This window comes from Bipolaris oryzae (assembly GCF_000523455.1).
Source record: "Bipolaris oryzae ATCC 44560 unplaced genomic scaffold scaffold_325, whole genome shotgun sequence".
NCBI lineage: Eukaryota > Fungi > Ascomycota > Dothideomycetes > Pleosporales > Pleosporaceae > Bipolaris > Bipolaris oryzae.
This window is the reverse complement of record NW_006911601.1, coordinates 1-13,518: the sequence shown is the minus strand read 5'-3', so window position 1 is coordinate 13,518 and position 13,518 is coordinate 1. Positions and strand designations below refer to the sequence as shown.

The following is a 13,518-nucleotide window of genomic DNA, read 5'->3' as shown; positions in this document are numbered from 1 at the left end:
GTGGGGTGGGGGGGGGAGGGGGGGAGTTGTAGTGTTCTTGTGACTTTTGTACATGACAAGTCTATCGCATTTCCACATCTGCCTAAATAGATTTATGTACTGCATAACTATCTTTTCTCTCATCCAAGTCCCACTGATGGAGAAATCTACAATCACAGAGTTACATGTCTGAGTGGCTGGACGTTGGATCGTCGATGCTGAGAAGAACACAATGGTATACATGTATTATACTTGACTATACGCCGGATTCAGATACAAAACCCCTTCCCTTCACCTGCCCAGGAACCCATCCTCCGCGTCAGCCCTAACACCTTCTCCACCTCATCATGATCCACACATACACACACGCGCGCGCGCGAGAGCAGTGTGGATACCCCTAATTCTGCCTTGTTTGCGCTCGTGCCCTCTCCAACCTCCACTTCCCGGCTATGTGTATATGTGTGCGTGATACGGGAGATACCGTATATACGAAGGGCCTTTTTTTTACCTAGGGGGAACGATATGTGATCGTTCCCCGTGATTTTTTGGATCAGGGAGAGAGGAGTGAGACGGGTGATGCCGGGGTGGTGGTTGGGTTGCTGTGCTGTGCTATGCAGGTTCGTATGTATGGAAGCATGGAAGGAAGGGTGGCGGTTGAGTTGGATTGGGTGGGGAGATGGAGGGAGAGATGGGAAGGGGGTGTGGCTTATGCGGTCAGATGGCAGTGTCTGGGGTTGTTAGGGATTATTTTTGGGCGTGTTTGTGGGAGATTTGTGGATGTGGTATATGTGGTTGTTTTATGCAGATGTTGGTAGTGATGATATTGATATGATAAGAGTGTGTATATTGGGGTAGGCTTCACAAATGGACAGTGTCGATGAGGAGAAATTTATGGAATATGGAATATGGAATAACCACTCATGCCACTAGCATAAAACAATGCATGCAGAGATGACAATGCAGCCCCTTCCTGTTCTCTCCATCACTTCGGAATTCAGGGTCTCGTTTGATCGTCACTATCGCCGTTGCAAGAAAGATTATAGTGGAGACAAGACTTTCACTTGAGTGACCTCTTCATTTATCTGGAGAAGAGCGAACAAAAAACCACCAAGTGAGCCGAACTACTTAGAACGGGCAAATAAGGAAACAAACTTCTGGGATCCTACAGGCTGGGACAAGCAGAGTTTCGAAACATGCAAAAGATTTAGCCCCGGAATACAGGCCGAAATCTTCATCGGCGATGGGTGAAACAGCGGTAGGTCGAGCATATGGGACGATTGTGGGTACTGTTATTTGTCAATTGTAGGTGTTGCTAATATTTGCATTTCCATTTGCATTATTGGTATTGGCATCGCTGGCATCATTGGCGTGACATCGGTGGTATGGCATCATCAATATGGAATCATTGACATGGCATCATTTGGGCGTGGTCTCGTTAGGATCGTCAGGATCGTTAGAATCTTCATCATCATCATCGTCGTCGTCATCATCATCATCAACACAATCTTGTCACCATCATAATCATCAGAAGTCTGAATCTGGTGTTCCGACACCTAACCCCCCCCTCTTCCCCAGTAATATCAACAACCGCGGTCCTCGTATCCACCAAAGTCTGACCACTAAACGCTCTTCGGGTCATCTGTCGTGAGCAACGGTCCGCACCGTAACACTGTCGGGTCATGCACTTCACATACATGGCGGGGCCCAAAGTTTGGATAAACCAGCGTCACCAAGCCATGTCTAAGTGTATCAAGGAGTGAAAGCATCTGGTAATGAAAACTCCAAAAAAGTCGGCATGGCGTGCCAACACGACGGGAATGCAGGTGAGCACACTCGCAGAGACTGCCTTCAAGGGCGTAGCAGGGTGGTCCTTGCCGCTCAATATGTGCAAACGGGCTTGCAGCACTACTGCCTGTACGCACGTCCTCTCTGACATGCTGCTCAGTGTAGGATGTGAAGCGGCTACGGCCTGCCCTCCGTTTCCATCCTGTCAGCACAATAGACTTTGCCATCCAGAAGCTAGGGAGGGGGGAAGGGATCAGAGGCCGAGCGCGATCGATCGTCATTTCTTTTGTAGCATATCATGGTCTCAACTAGAAGCTCGTGAAATGTTAAATCCACGTGGCGAGCGACGATTACGACAAAAAAGAAACAGGGACATGAATTGCCACCTTTGAGCGAAGAGACTAAGCCCAAGAGTATATCCGTAGGTGATCTTCATGAAACTGGCTGTATGTACGTAAAGTTGAACCCTGGAACGGGCAGTTCCGTACATGTGTGATTGTGTCGGATTCTTTTGCCGACAGCCCTACGGCATGAGCTTCTAGACACATGAATGCAGCAGCTTGCAGAAGCGGAGAGATTTCGCACTCTGAAACAAGATTGGTGCTTGCCGATTGCAACATGGACGAGCGTCTGGGACAAGCGGCCTCGGAGTGGCGGATTCCGCTCGACAGAATTCGGTCTATTCTTTGCATGTGTTACGCGCCTTGGACGAACAGGCAACGCAGTGATACTCGAGGCGACGCAGTAATACTCGAAGCGATACGGCCAAAAGAGTAAATATGCCGACATGGTCACATGTGTACACTATGCATGGCGCATGGAGTACATTGCGCCGTACCTGACCCATTGTGCAATTCGTATTCTATTGCGAATTTGGTAGACATGTCTACATTTGGACAATGCCACGTTGACGAGAAGCTCCGATGGCATCCATTGGAGTCGCAAATCCTGCTATGGGAAGCAAGGTTTGAACCACAGCCATGTCTAACGCACGTCATTCCGTACAACATTGCGCACCAAGCTCAATTCCGGGGCCTAGAAGCAGAGTTGTGAGAATGAGAATGAGAAAGAGAGAGAGAGAGAGACAAAAAGAATACCACATGGCAGATCTCCAGAATGCGCGTAATGGCTAGGGGTTTTGGGGTGGCTTGAAACACAGCTGGCGCAACCTGGTGGCAGCTCGCTCACATTGCCTGTCGTGGAGCGTTTTTGAGGAAGTAGGAGCGATTAAAGATTGCGGAGTTGATACCGACGCATGTCATACGTAAGGGCCGGCAGAGGGCGGGAGGCTGAGCAAGACATTCTGGGAGAGCCGGCTAGTGAAACTGTTGAGTGTGCAGAAGCGGGCAAAGTAGGTTGATTGTTACAAGCTGACCAAGGTGACAGACTGTTTGGGGATACCATAGTGGAGTCCGAGGCCCCGCAAAGGGTCTTTTGCTAGTTGTCTGCACGAGTCATAAAGTTTGCAGATGCAGTATCTCTTGCTTGTTGATGTCGTGAAACTAATCTACTCGCACATTGGAAGTGGGCAAGCCACGGGCGATGGTCCGGATCGACGAGATATTTACGGATGCACGGTGGCGGTTTGCTGGAGAATCCATGGCGTTTCTAGACTCTCTATTGGGGCACTAGACGGACAGCAAGGTCCATGAAGGCGCCCATGGCAGGTGGGAAATAGAGTTCAGGGACCTGCCGATGTGCGTGCCATAGGCCGGGAGCGAAGGACGCTGCGTCGCCGTTTGCGGAGCGAAAAGGTTTCCGTAAATATTCGGATTTCGAACCGAGAATTGGTGTAACTCTAGACAGGAAACGGGGCCATCAGAGCCAACGGCGTAAGGTAGGGTAACGTCGGGAGGTTGAAACCATGGGAATTCGTAATGCTGGGCGTGAGGAGAAGAAGCGCCAAAAGAGGTTGCAATGATATTCTAGAAGACGTGTATCGCCGCTTCCGTCACCCTACTAATATCCAGAGTTTGACTGGCAGGGAGGTCGACGTTTCCTCTACGCAGGGCCAAAAAGATATTAGCCCCGGAGCGGATTTGTGGTCGATTCGAAACTCTGGAGAAGTGGAAAATGCAGGTTATCTGGAGGTGGGTAGGACTCTAGACGCGGATCCCGCACTTGGGGTGTGAACTACAGGTGGGCGGGCCGGACCCTCCGCGGAAAGACCAGCGAATAAGAGATTGGCCGAGATGGTGCCGGACCAAGAGGACGAGTTTCTGTGAGCCCTGGCGAGGTGTTCAGTGTATTCAACGTGTGAAGGGCGGGTTAGTGCAGGTCTAGGAGAAAATGATGCGTAGTGGTAGGAGCCGGATCTCCGTGATCGTCCAGGGACCATTCACGGCCAATGTCGATCATGATCCATCATGTGCTTGGGTCCAAAGGAGGTTGCCGATTTACAAAGATTGGTTTCAACACAAGGGGGTACCTGGCACGGCGAATCAAGACGCGTGTGGCGCCAAGCAGCGCGCTATCAGTCAATAGAACAGGCCCGGGGATGACTGCTCGGTAAGACTGGCAACCGAAAAAGGCTCCATCGAGGGTGGTAGCACGACGACATGAGCCGATTTTGTGAATGTCGGAGGGAAAAATGGAGCGAACACGAGCATAAAGGGGGAGCTGACGCTATCGGATGGAGAGGCGCAAGCGCAGGTGCATCCACCAAAGTCTTGGGGGTGGAAGGGCAAGGTCTTGGTCTTTGAGCAGCGGTGAGGCAATTGCGTTGCAGCAGTGCAGATTGACAGGTGGACAGAGATGAAGGACGATTGCGAGAACGCGGTGTGTGCGTGCAGAAGGGCGCGCGTGTTGGCATGGAGTAGTCGGGCCAAATTTGTGCAACATGTTGCATAGCAGCGTCATAGCAGCAGGTGTATGTAGGCAGAGTACCATGTGTGCGGCTGAATGGGGTATAGCGCGTGACAGGCCAACTACTACTACTACTGCTGTCTTGTTAGCGTGTACGGGGGGGGGGGGGGAGGAGGAGGAAGGCAGTTGATAAGTTCAAATGCTGATCGCAGCCGAGTTTGGGCTTGGCGGGCAAGTCAAAGGTCAGATTGCGAGGTAGCTGGAGGCCTCTGTCAGAAGCAATCCGGGGCAAGCGAGACGGTAGCAGAACATCTGGTCATGGCAGCGAAAATGCAGCGTGATAGGCGTCGTGGAGAGGGTCTCGGAGTGGATAGGTTGGGGGAGGGGTGGGTTGGAGGGGCTAGACGATGGAGGCGACGGGGCTTCTGAGCGGCCGTAAAGTGCGATGTGACTTGTTGAAACACGAACGATGCAAGGAGAGGCTAATGGGGACAGAGTGGCCCCGTCCCCGTCTGTTCGCGCCCCAAGAGTCGAGGGCGGACTGTGTGATCAACGATGGAGAGTGAACGTGCGGGCAACTTGAGCATATTCACGGCTGGTGTATAGACCAGTATGTATTATATGGCCGAAAGGGTATAATTGCTTTTGTTAAGAGCTTGTGGGAGCAGCGTTGATCCTGGCTTGCAGCCGTGTCGCACGAGGGCGCGTGTTGCATTTGGCGCGCGTCTTTGGTGACGAACTGGAGATTACATGCAGAGAGGGTCATGACGGTGGTGGTAGTAGTAGTAGCAGTAGTGGTAGTGGTGGTGGTAGTAGTACAGAGCACCGCTACTAGCTAGTGCAGTGTAGGAAAGGGTCTGCAGGCTGCGGGTGAAACAGAGGGAGAATTTGGCAGTGGAGCCGAGCGAGTGGCAACGAGGCGTCGTGTACGTGTGTGTGTGGTACCTGTCAGTGCATGAAAAGGCGAAGAGCGAGACGCGACTCATGGCGGGCAAAGGCGGCCAAGGCGGCGCTGAAAGGATTGCGTTCCTGACTACTGACACAGGGTGGGATGTAGGATGAGGTCGAGATCAAGGCCGACCCGAGGCAGTCATGGCAGCCAGCTTCGCCTTGTTCAATATTCAGCTCGACGACCGAGGTGGAGAGGGCACGACTGGGGACAGAACAAGGTGGACAGGGATGGTGATTGTGTGGGTGTGGGTGTGGATGGAAAACACAGTAATGTTTTGTCGGTGTTTGTGTGGGCACTAGTCGTGCGTCTTTTGCAGCAGCAGAAGCAGCAGCAGTAGCATCATCATCGGCATCATCGTCATCGTGGGCCGTGGACATGAATCAGCCACGGTGCCGTCATTGCCCAGTCCCCGGTTGGTGTGGGTGGTTTGACGTATTTACTCTACACCTAGTAGCTAGCAGTTGCAAATGGAAGGAATATCAGGCGCAGTCCATGTATATGTGTATGTAGGTACATGTATATGTATGTATGTACAGTATTATGCATACATAGGTGCAATCTACACGTGTACGTCGATAGCATACACGTGTACATACATACATACATGTACAGTAGCAATACTGAATACTGGCATGCGCACATGTCGGCATCTTGGAGCTGGCAGTGTCAATGCCAATGCCAATGCCAGTGCCAATGCCCTTCCCACTCTCTCTTCCCCACACCGCCATGGCAACACATGTTTCCAGGGTCGCAACAGAGGCCCAGCTGCAAATCCCGTGCACAGACGGCGATCACCAAGTTCGCAGAGGGCGCGCTGGCTGGGCAGTCGACTGGCTGCTTAAACGGGCGTGTGATGCATGTGCATGATTCACTCCAGGATGCTCTGTCCGTGCGCGCTAGGCCTCTTTCGGACGTCACTTGACCCGGCCGCCCAAAGCGTGCACATGCTTCATGCCAATCCCAACCTCACCCTCGACGCCCCTCGCCGCCTCGCCGCCTCGCCGCCCCTCGTCATTCACCACGCGCCCTCTGCCAAGCCGCTGCGGGTGATGCGCCGCCAGTCCAAGGTTCACGCCTCCCACCAGCCCGGTGCACCGCCGGCCAGCCTGGTGCCGCCTCCAGCCCAACCGCCAGAGGGAGAGCTCACCGACACCACTCGCCCCAGCAACTCCCACAGGCACACCCGCCCCGTGGCCTCGTCGCCCGCCCTCCGACACCAGCCTGTCGCTCTGCCCTGCTGCGACGCCTGCTCCTACTCCTGCTCCTCCTCCTCCTCCTCCTACTCCCCCTCCTACCTGCTACTGCTACTACCTGCTACTACCACTACCACTCCCACTACCACTGGCCTGCTATCCACATCCCACTCTCCCCCATCCACCGTCCCCCCCCCCAGCCAGCCAGCCCCGCCAACCACGCGCGCAACTGTGTGAAACATGGTAGCGCACCGTCCCGGATCCGCGAGCTTCAGCCCAACCTGTGCCAGTGTCTGCGCCGCCCTGGGGCCACGCCTGCCAGCCCTGGCCTCGCTGTTCCGGCTGCATCCTGCTCTACTCTCACCCTCTCTCACCCTCTTGGCCACCTCCGCACCATGTGCTCTCGAGCGCACTCTCGCTCTCCTTCCCCTCGCTGTGCCTCTTCTTACGCGCGTGTGCTGTCGCTTGCTGCTGCTGCTGCTCTTGCTGCCCCTCTGGCGCCCTTGATCCGACGTCGGCCCTTGTTATACGCCGGCCGACGTCCTTCCCCCCTCCCCTCATTCGCACTCGTCTCTCCCCCCTTCTCATCATCCTCACGCGCGCCCATGTCTATTTTCCTCTCCGACGGCCGTTTCTGCGAGCCCACCAGGGCCTCAGCGCTGCCGCATGGCCAGAGTTTCGCGTCCTGCCTCACCAGCGGCCGCCGTCCAGGAACGTGAAGCTTACGCTGCCCTAACGCCAGGCCCGGCAGCTGCGGAGTCATGGCACGCTAGCCTAGCATCGCCCATGGATGGGGCAGTGGGCGCCCGTGGGCTCTGTTAGGTCAATCAACAGGCGGTGGGCGCGGCGCCGTGGCCTCGACGACGGTGCATCCGGACTGTTCCTAGAGTACTGCTGGTGCTGGTGCTGCTGCGACGTCGACAGCTACACACGTCCTAGTACACTCGTGCTGCCTGTTGATCGCCTCATGGGCCAGAACCCGCAAACTGGCGGCCGCCCCAGAACAGCCCACCCCAGCAGGGCTGCCTCAGGTCGAGTCTGTCCGTCCAGGGACTAGCTGCATCTTCAGCAGGGGCGATCGCTGCGCTACTGTGCCCATCAACTGTCGGCCACCCCAACCGGGCTAACCTACCCCCCCCCTCCCCTCCCTCCCTCCAAGCGACCAGTCCTCTCGTATGCGTCTCATGGCTGCCGGGTACATGCCATTTCCTCCCCCAAGCAGGCACGTTGTCACGTAGTGCCCTTTGTGCTTGCCCCGTCCTAGTCGTGCATATGCCCTCACGCTTGACTTGCCCCATGCACTTAGAGTCATTGCCAGGGCGAGCCATTTGTCTCCGACCGCCTCCATCCCGGCTGTCATGAGTGAGATAGCGTCCTTCTCGTTAGGAGCCATGTCCTGGTCCGCTGGCTGATTCCGCCGTTGCTGCTATTCCCTCTTCTCCCTATTATCGTCCTGGGGCCCTGCCAACCCTGATCATACTAGTAGCTTCGCAATTCGCCGACGCATCAATATAACCCCCAAATATACATCGACTCGTTCCCTGGACCACCTACTGGTACCTCCTCTCGCCGCCGACCTATATACCCCATATCGGTGTTTGCCATTTTTTTTCTTGCTACGCTTAGACGTGCGCCTCACACTTCTACATCTACCACCCTGTGGCCTCGAGATATATCCAACCAAATTCCTGGCCATTTATCCTGTTTCCCTACTTTGCTGCTTCTGCAAATCGCAACGACCACCACCACCAAACTACCAACATCCTCCCCCCCCCACCCAAGCCACATCATCACACCCTCAACTTTGGGCATAGACACACACACACACACACACACATACGCACTTGCCCCACCTGCGTCTTCTGCTCACCTCTCTAACCGTTCCACACGCTTCGCCCTCTTTTTGCGCTGTGCGATCTTGATCCCCTCTTTTGTTTTCCCTTGCCCGCCTCCATCACACGTGAGTATGGCCTTTTTTTTGGAAAACGACTTGACCTGGATTTTCCAATGCTGACCCGAATAGCTTCCTTTCCAGGCTTTACCCAGTTGCCCCAGGATTTTTGTTTTGTTTTTTTGGCTTCCGATTGAAGATTCTCTCATGTGATTTCGGTCACTATACACGCCCACACCGTATCCTTCAACCCATCTGGATCATTTGTCTTCCAATCACATCTCCAACTCACCAACACCTTTTACCAATTACCACAAACAAGCAAGCAAAATAAAAACCCCTACTTTCCCCATGTTGCAGGGTATTCGGGCATCCACTTTGACGATGCCTTCGTTCGGACATGACATGTCCCTCGGCGGCGTGCCAAAGGTGGATGGATACGATGCCGACTCATGGTCTTGGCCCCAACCACCAACCACCAACCAAACTCCATATCCAAGCATGTTTGAGTCCTCCATGTACACGGGCTTCGCACCTCAGATGCAACCGACAGCGCGTCAACCCCCACGCCATCAGTCGATTGCTTCATCTCGTGTGGTTTCAACCGCAGCGAGCACCCCACCTCCCCCCAGGCCTCAGGTCGCAGGCAGCATGGTCAAGGCTCAACCCGCCTTTAAGCCCACATGGCATGGCTTCCTCGATACCACCAAAGATGCCATGACTGTAGTCGAGGCCGCACTCCAGGGCCGCCTTAGCCATATCAGCCGCCGGCCCCATGACAAGGAGCGCGCCGAGATGCTCACCTCGGGAACTGTCTTGGTCTATGAGGAGAACGCATCTGGAATCAAGCGCTGGACCGATGCTGTCCACTGGTCACCCAGCCGCGTCATGAACAACTGCCTCATTTACCGCCAACTTGTTCGAGCACTCAAGCCTGAGGAGAAGAAGTCTGCGCTGAACCCCTCGTGTGGCTCCAAGAGGAAGCGAAAGGAAAGCAGCGGTCCTGTGCGGTCAAAGACTGGCGAGATGCTCGAAAACTCCGAGGACGAATACGAGAACCAATCCTTTGATCCTTCCCTTGCAGGCGATGCCGACCCAATGAACAAGGTCTACGCAAACTTTGCACAAAGCCTAACACCCGACCAGCAACGGCGATTCTGTGGCTCCCTCATCGACAGCTACGAATTCAAGGAGGGCGGCTTGATGAAGAAGACCATTTCAGTCAAGTACCAAGGCACCCACCACCACGTCATTTCCTACTACAGCCTCGAGGACGTTGTTAGTGGCAAGCTCAAGCGGCCATTCCAGGACCCTAAGCTGGCCGATATTCAACCTCGGCCTGAACTCCTCAGTGGCTGGAAGGTTAGTCTTGAAGATGAGGAAAGCAAGGACATGCCCCTCATCACCGGTTACCCACACCACATCCAGCCGAGCCATGTTCAACACCATGTGCTCGGAGCCGTAACACAAGCACTCGGAGCCCAAGGAGTGATGCAAACACATGCTCCCCTCCACCTGGGCGTTCCTGAATACTGGCACGGATCCCAATACACATCGACTCACAATAGCCCACAGCACTATGGTGCCTCGCAGCCTGCCCATCAATACCCAGTTCAACAGCCCTCACCTCAAGCATACACAGGTCAGCAGCACTATGCCGCTCACCCTCCATCTCCTCAACAATTCTCATCGCCCCACCCGGCTCCTTCGTCGCACTACTCCTCGCAGTCTACACGCCACTACTCGTATGATCACCCATCAGCCGCACCATCCACCTCCTACTCTCACCATGGACCCACTTCGCAATACCAAGCCCCACAGCCGACCTCATACCCAATGGCCCAGCCCGGCACTTTTGAACCCCAAGCCATTACGGCCCAGAACTCCCCGGCATCGCAACAACCAAGCCAGATTCCAGTTTCCCAGGCGGGTCAAGGTAGAAGATCCTCGGCTCCCATTGCTCTTCAACCGCTGCCCCAAACGCAGTACCCCTCGGCTCCTCACCCTCACTCCTACTATGTCACGGACGAAAAGTATGTTCCTGAGGAAAAGTACAATGCGAGCGCGCACCCTGGCTACTAAGCCCCACCTCCCAATAACTCATCTTGGCGGCGATTTCAGACCGCCCCTAAGGTGAACATTTTCCCAGATTTGCTACACTCCTCTACGATATTACCAAGCATACACGAGACATTCATGGTGGATGATTTGGATGCGATACCCCTCGGCGCTTCTTCCCTTGGCGAAGGCGATAACTATTCCTGCTCAAGCATTCTTGGACTGTGGATGGCACTACACAGTAACATTTTTCTTATCAACGGTCTGCATATATCCTTTGGTTCCACGGACGGTCATGGGCTTTTCGAACCTTTTTTTTAAAATTGGGGCCGTACTCTATGCTGTAAAAGAGCACTACAGGTGTTTTTTCTATACAAATTGACTTTGGTTTTTTTTTTCAACCCATTCAAAACGGCTGGTTTCCTGGTAATAGCGTCTGGCACTATGCTGTGTAATTTCTATATCCCCTCTTGGTTCGTCTCGTCAGGCATACATGTCTGTATAGCATTTTGGCTTCTTCATCTACCATCACCAACATACCCTTGTACAATTATCACCCAATCTGATGGCATCTACCTTAATCTTTTCAAACCTTCACCCCCATGGCGGGGTTTTTTATTCCTTTTGTCTTCTTTTCTAGAATAGTAAACAATCCCTACCAACAATTTTTGCGCATAAAAAAATCTAGACATCTCAATAGTTTTTTTTTTTCCTTGAACCTTACAACACTTGCACCCATTCTTCTTCCTTTCTCTGTCTCCACCCTCAATCCCACCTCGTAACGCACATACACATATACACACAACATGAGTACTCCTTTCTACCTAAGAAATCTCACCTCATCACTGCTCGCCCACCCAAGTCATAATCATCCCTCCTACACGCCGTACACACTGCGCACGGCTCCCACGGCCCATCATCCCCTCGCAAAAACACCCGCAAAGCAAATCTCCGTGCGCCCCATAAGGCTGAACACTTCACCCACACCTACCTACCTACCTACCTACCTACCTACCTACCTACCTACCTACCTACCTACCTACTCACACGCACCTTCCTTGCTGACAACCCGCCCCAAGCAACGGGCGCGCACATACACATGGTCTTAGCCATCATCATCATCATCATCCGTACTACCCCTTCCCTTCCCTTCCCTCCCCACTTTCCCGTGTGTCCGTGTCCGTGAGCGACGACGGACACGGACATGGGCACGGGAAAGTGGGGTGGTCGGCGGTATTCTGGAGCGCAAGGGGGGGGGGGAGATGTGCGGTTGTCATCGGTGGGTGGGTGTGAGAAGGGTCGATCGGAGGCATGGGGATGGGATGGGAGGTGCATGAGCGGGTGGGCGGGCTGGGCTGAGTTGGCGAGGGGATGGGTTGGGCTGAAGGGGCCGGTGTGATGGGGGGGGAGTTAGGGTGGGATTCAGGGTGGGATTGTTGTATGGGGGGGTTGGGTGGGTGGCGAGGGAAGGCGAGTGTATACGCAGGGGATGATTCACGATGTTCGTTGAGATGTGGTAGACGCAAGCGCTCTGGCGCTCATGCGCGCGGACGTTCGCTTATGGGGGGGGGGGGTTGTTTTTTTTGGTTTGGGGCGAGCGAGCGAGCGAGCGGTGGGTTTTGTGCTCCGACCTTTGTGGAGATCTCTCTCTCCCTCTCTCTGTTACTGTGCTCCTGTTGCTACTTTTACTCAACTCACGAGAGGGAGAGAGAAAAGAGAAGTTTTTGTCAAAATGGGGGACGGATTGTAGTTCTCTGCTTCTTCTTCTTGTTCTTTCTCTTCGTCGTCGTCGTCGTCGTCGTCTTTTTTCTTACTGCTTACCAAAGGGAGAGATTCTCGGGTGATTCGTTTGAATGGACGGGAGGGGGAAAGGCGGCTGGACGGGCGAAGTGCAGAGTGCGGTGTGTGCGGGTGAGATGGGTGCGGGTCGGCAGTTGAGTTAGAGAGGTAAGGTTGGGGGGATGGATCGGGGCGATTGGAGAGGTTTTGATCTTCTGCGAGAGGGGGTGGAAGTTCGTTTGTGTTTGCGCAATGCGTAGGGCTGATATTTCAAAGTTAAGATTTTGAGATTTGATTTCTTTTTTGTTACTTTCAGATGGTGATGTTACAATGTCATGTTGTGGTTGCAGTTCATGATGTTCGAGTTGGGTGCGTGGAGAAATGCTCATCCAACCCCCTCTCCCTCCCCTTGGGTCTCATTCACATGTTTGCAATGTCATCTGAGCATGACGGCTTTCACGGTCTTACTTGGTATAACTTGTTTGTGCTATTAATTTATTAGAGGGCGCAATTGACGAGGGGGTCTTTTACGTTATGAAATCTGTCTGCTTTCCAGGCGAGAGAAATGGTGTTAAGCTATTAACGTGATCGTAAGCCTCCGGTATGTTGTTTACATTCTACTAGCCAATTTTGCATCTGTATGCATAACGAAGAGTAGGGACTACGCATGCTATAGACCTACTATACGCTTGGAGACACCTTGTACACTAACCCCACATCTTTTGCTTGGCCTATCGCTTGACCATACCGGCACATCACAAATCATGTACGCAGGATATGTCATCTCCCCCAAAAGTGCATAGACTAGACTCTTGCTTTCTCTTTTTGTTCCTATCACCATATACGCCGTCTCCTATGGAAAAAAAGACATGTATATTGCCGGCCCACTTTTTGCTTACATACATGCAATGCATAACGTGCTCCACCAGTAAGCTGGGCAAACCAGTAAGCTGGGCACCCCACCAAACCTGACGCGACTCTCTCCGTAACCACCACCATGCCGCGACAACAACGCTCTATACAGACCTCTCGTGAAGGCAGAATAAGTCTTGCTATCGCGTCTTATCGTAATAATT

General features: G+C 53.6%; 4 protein-coding genes across 4 annotated transcripts; 3 read left to right on the top strand and 1 right to left on the bottom strand.

Moving 5' to 3' along the window:
- Positions 1–5,517: 5,517 nt before the first annotated feature.
- On the bottom strand, positions 5,518–5,901 carry COCMIDRAFT_110473 (uncharacterized protein; the record flags this gene model as incomplete). The annotated part of the gene is made up of 1 exon (XM_007695473.1): positions 5,518–5,901. A coding segment is annotated over one exon (384 nt), but the record flags the coding sequence as incomplete, so codon positions are not given.
- A 498-nt stretch (positions 5,902–6,399) lies between these two features.
- On the top strand, positions 6,400–7,433 carry COCMIDRAFT_31113 (uncharacterized protein; the record flags this gene model as incomplete). The annotated part of the gene is made up of 2 exons (XM_007695472.1): positions 6,400–6,945; positions 7,005–7,433. The coding sequence occupies 2 exons, from the start codon at positions 6,400–6,402 to the stop codon at positions 7,431–7,433; spliced, it is 975 nt and encodes a 324-aa protein (XP_007693662.1).
- A 1,577-nt stretch (positions 7,434–9,010) lies between these two features.
- On the top strand, positions 9,011–10,687 carry COCMIDRAFT_110474 (uncharacterized protein; the record flags this gene model as incomplete). Its single annotated transcript, XM_007695471.1, has 1 exon — positions 9,011–10,687. The coding sequence occupies one exon, from the start codon at positions 9,011–9,013 to the stop codon at positions 10,685–10,687; it is 1,677 nt and encodes a 558-aa protein (XP_007693661.1).
- A 114-nt stretch (positions 10,688–10,801) lies between these two features.
- COCMIDRAFT_110475 (uncharacterized protein) lies at positions 10,802–10,984 on the top strand (the record flags this gene model as incomplete). The annotated part of the gene is made up of 1 exon (XM_007695470.1): positions 10,802–10,984. The coding sequence occupies one exon, from the start codon at positions 10,802–10,804 to the stop codon at positions 10,982–10,984; it is 183 nt and encodes a 60-aa protein (XP_007693660.1).
- Positions 10,985–13,518: the final 2,534 nt, after the last annotated feature.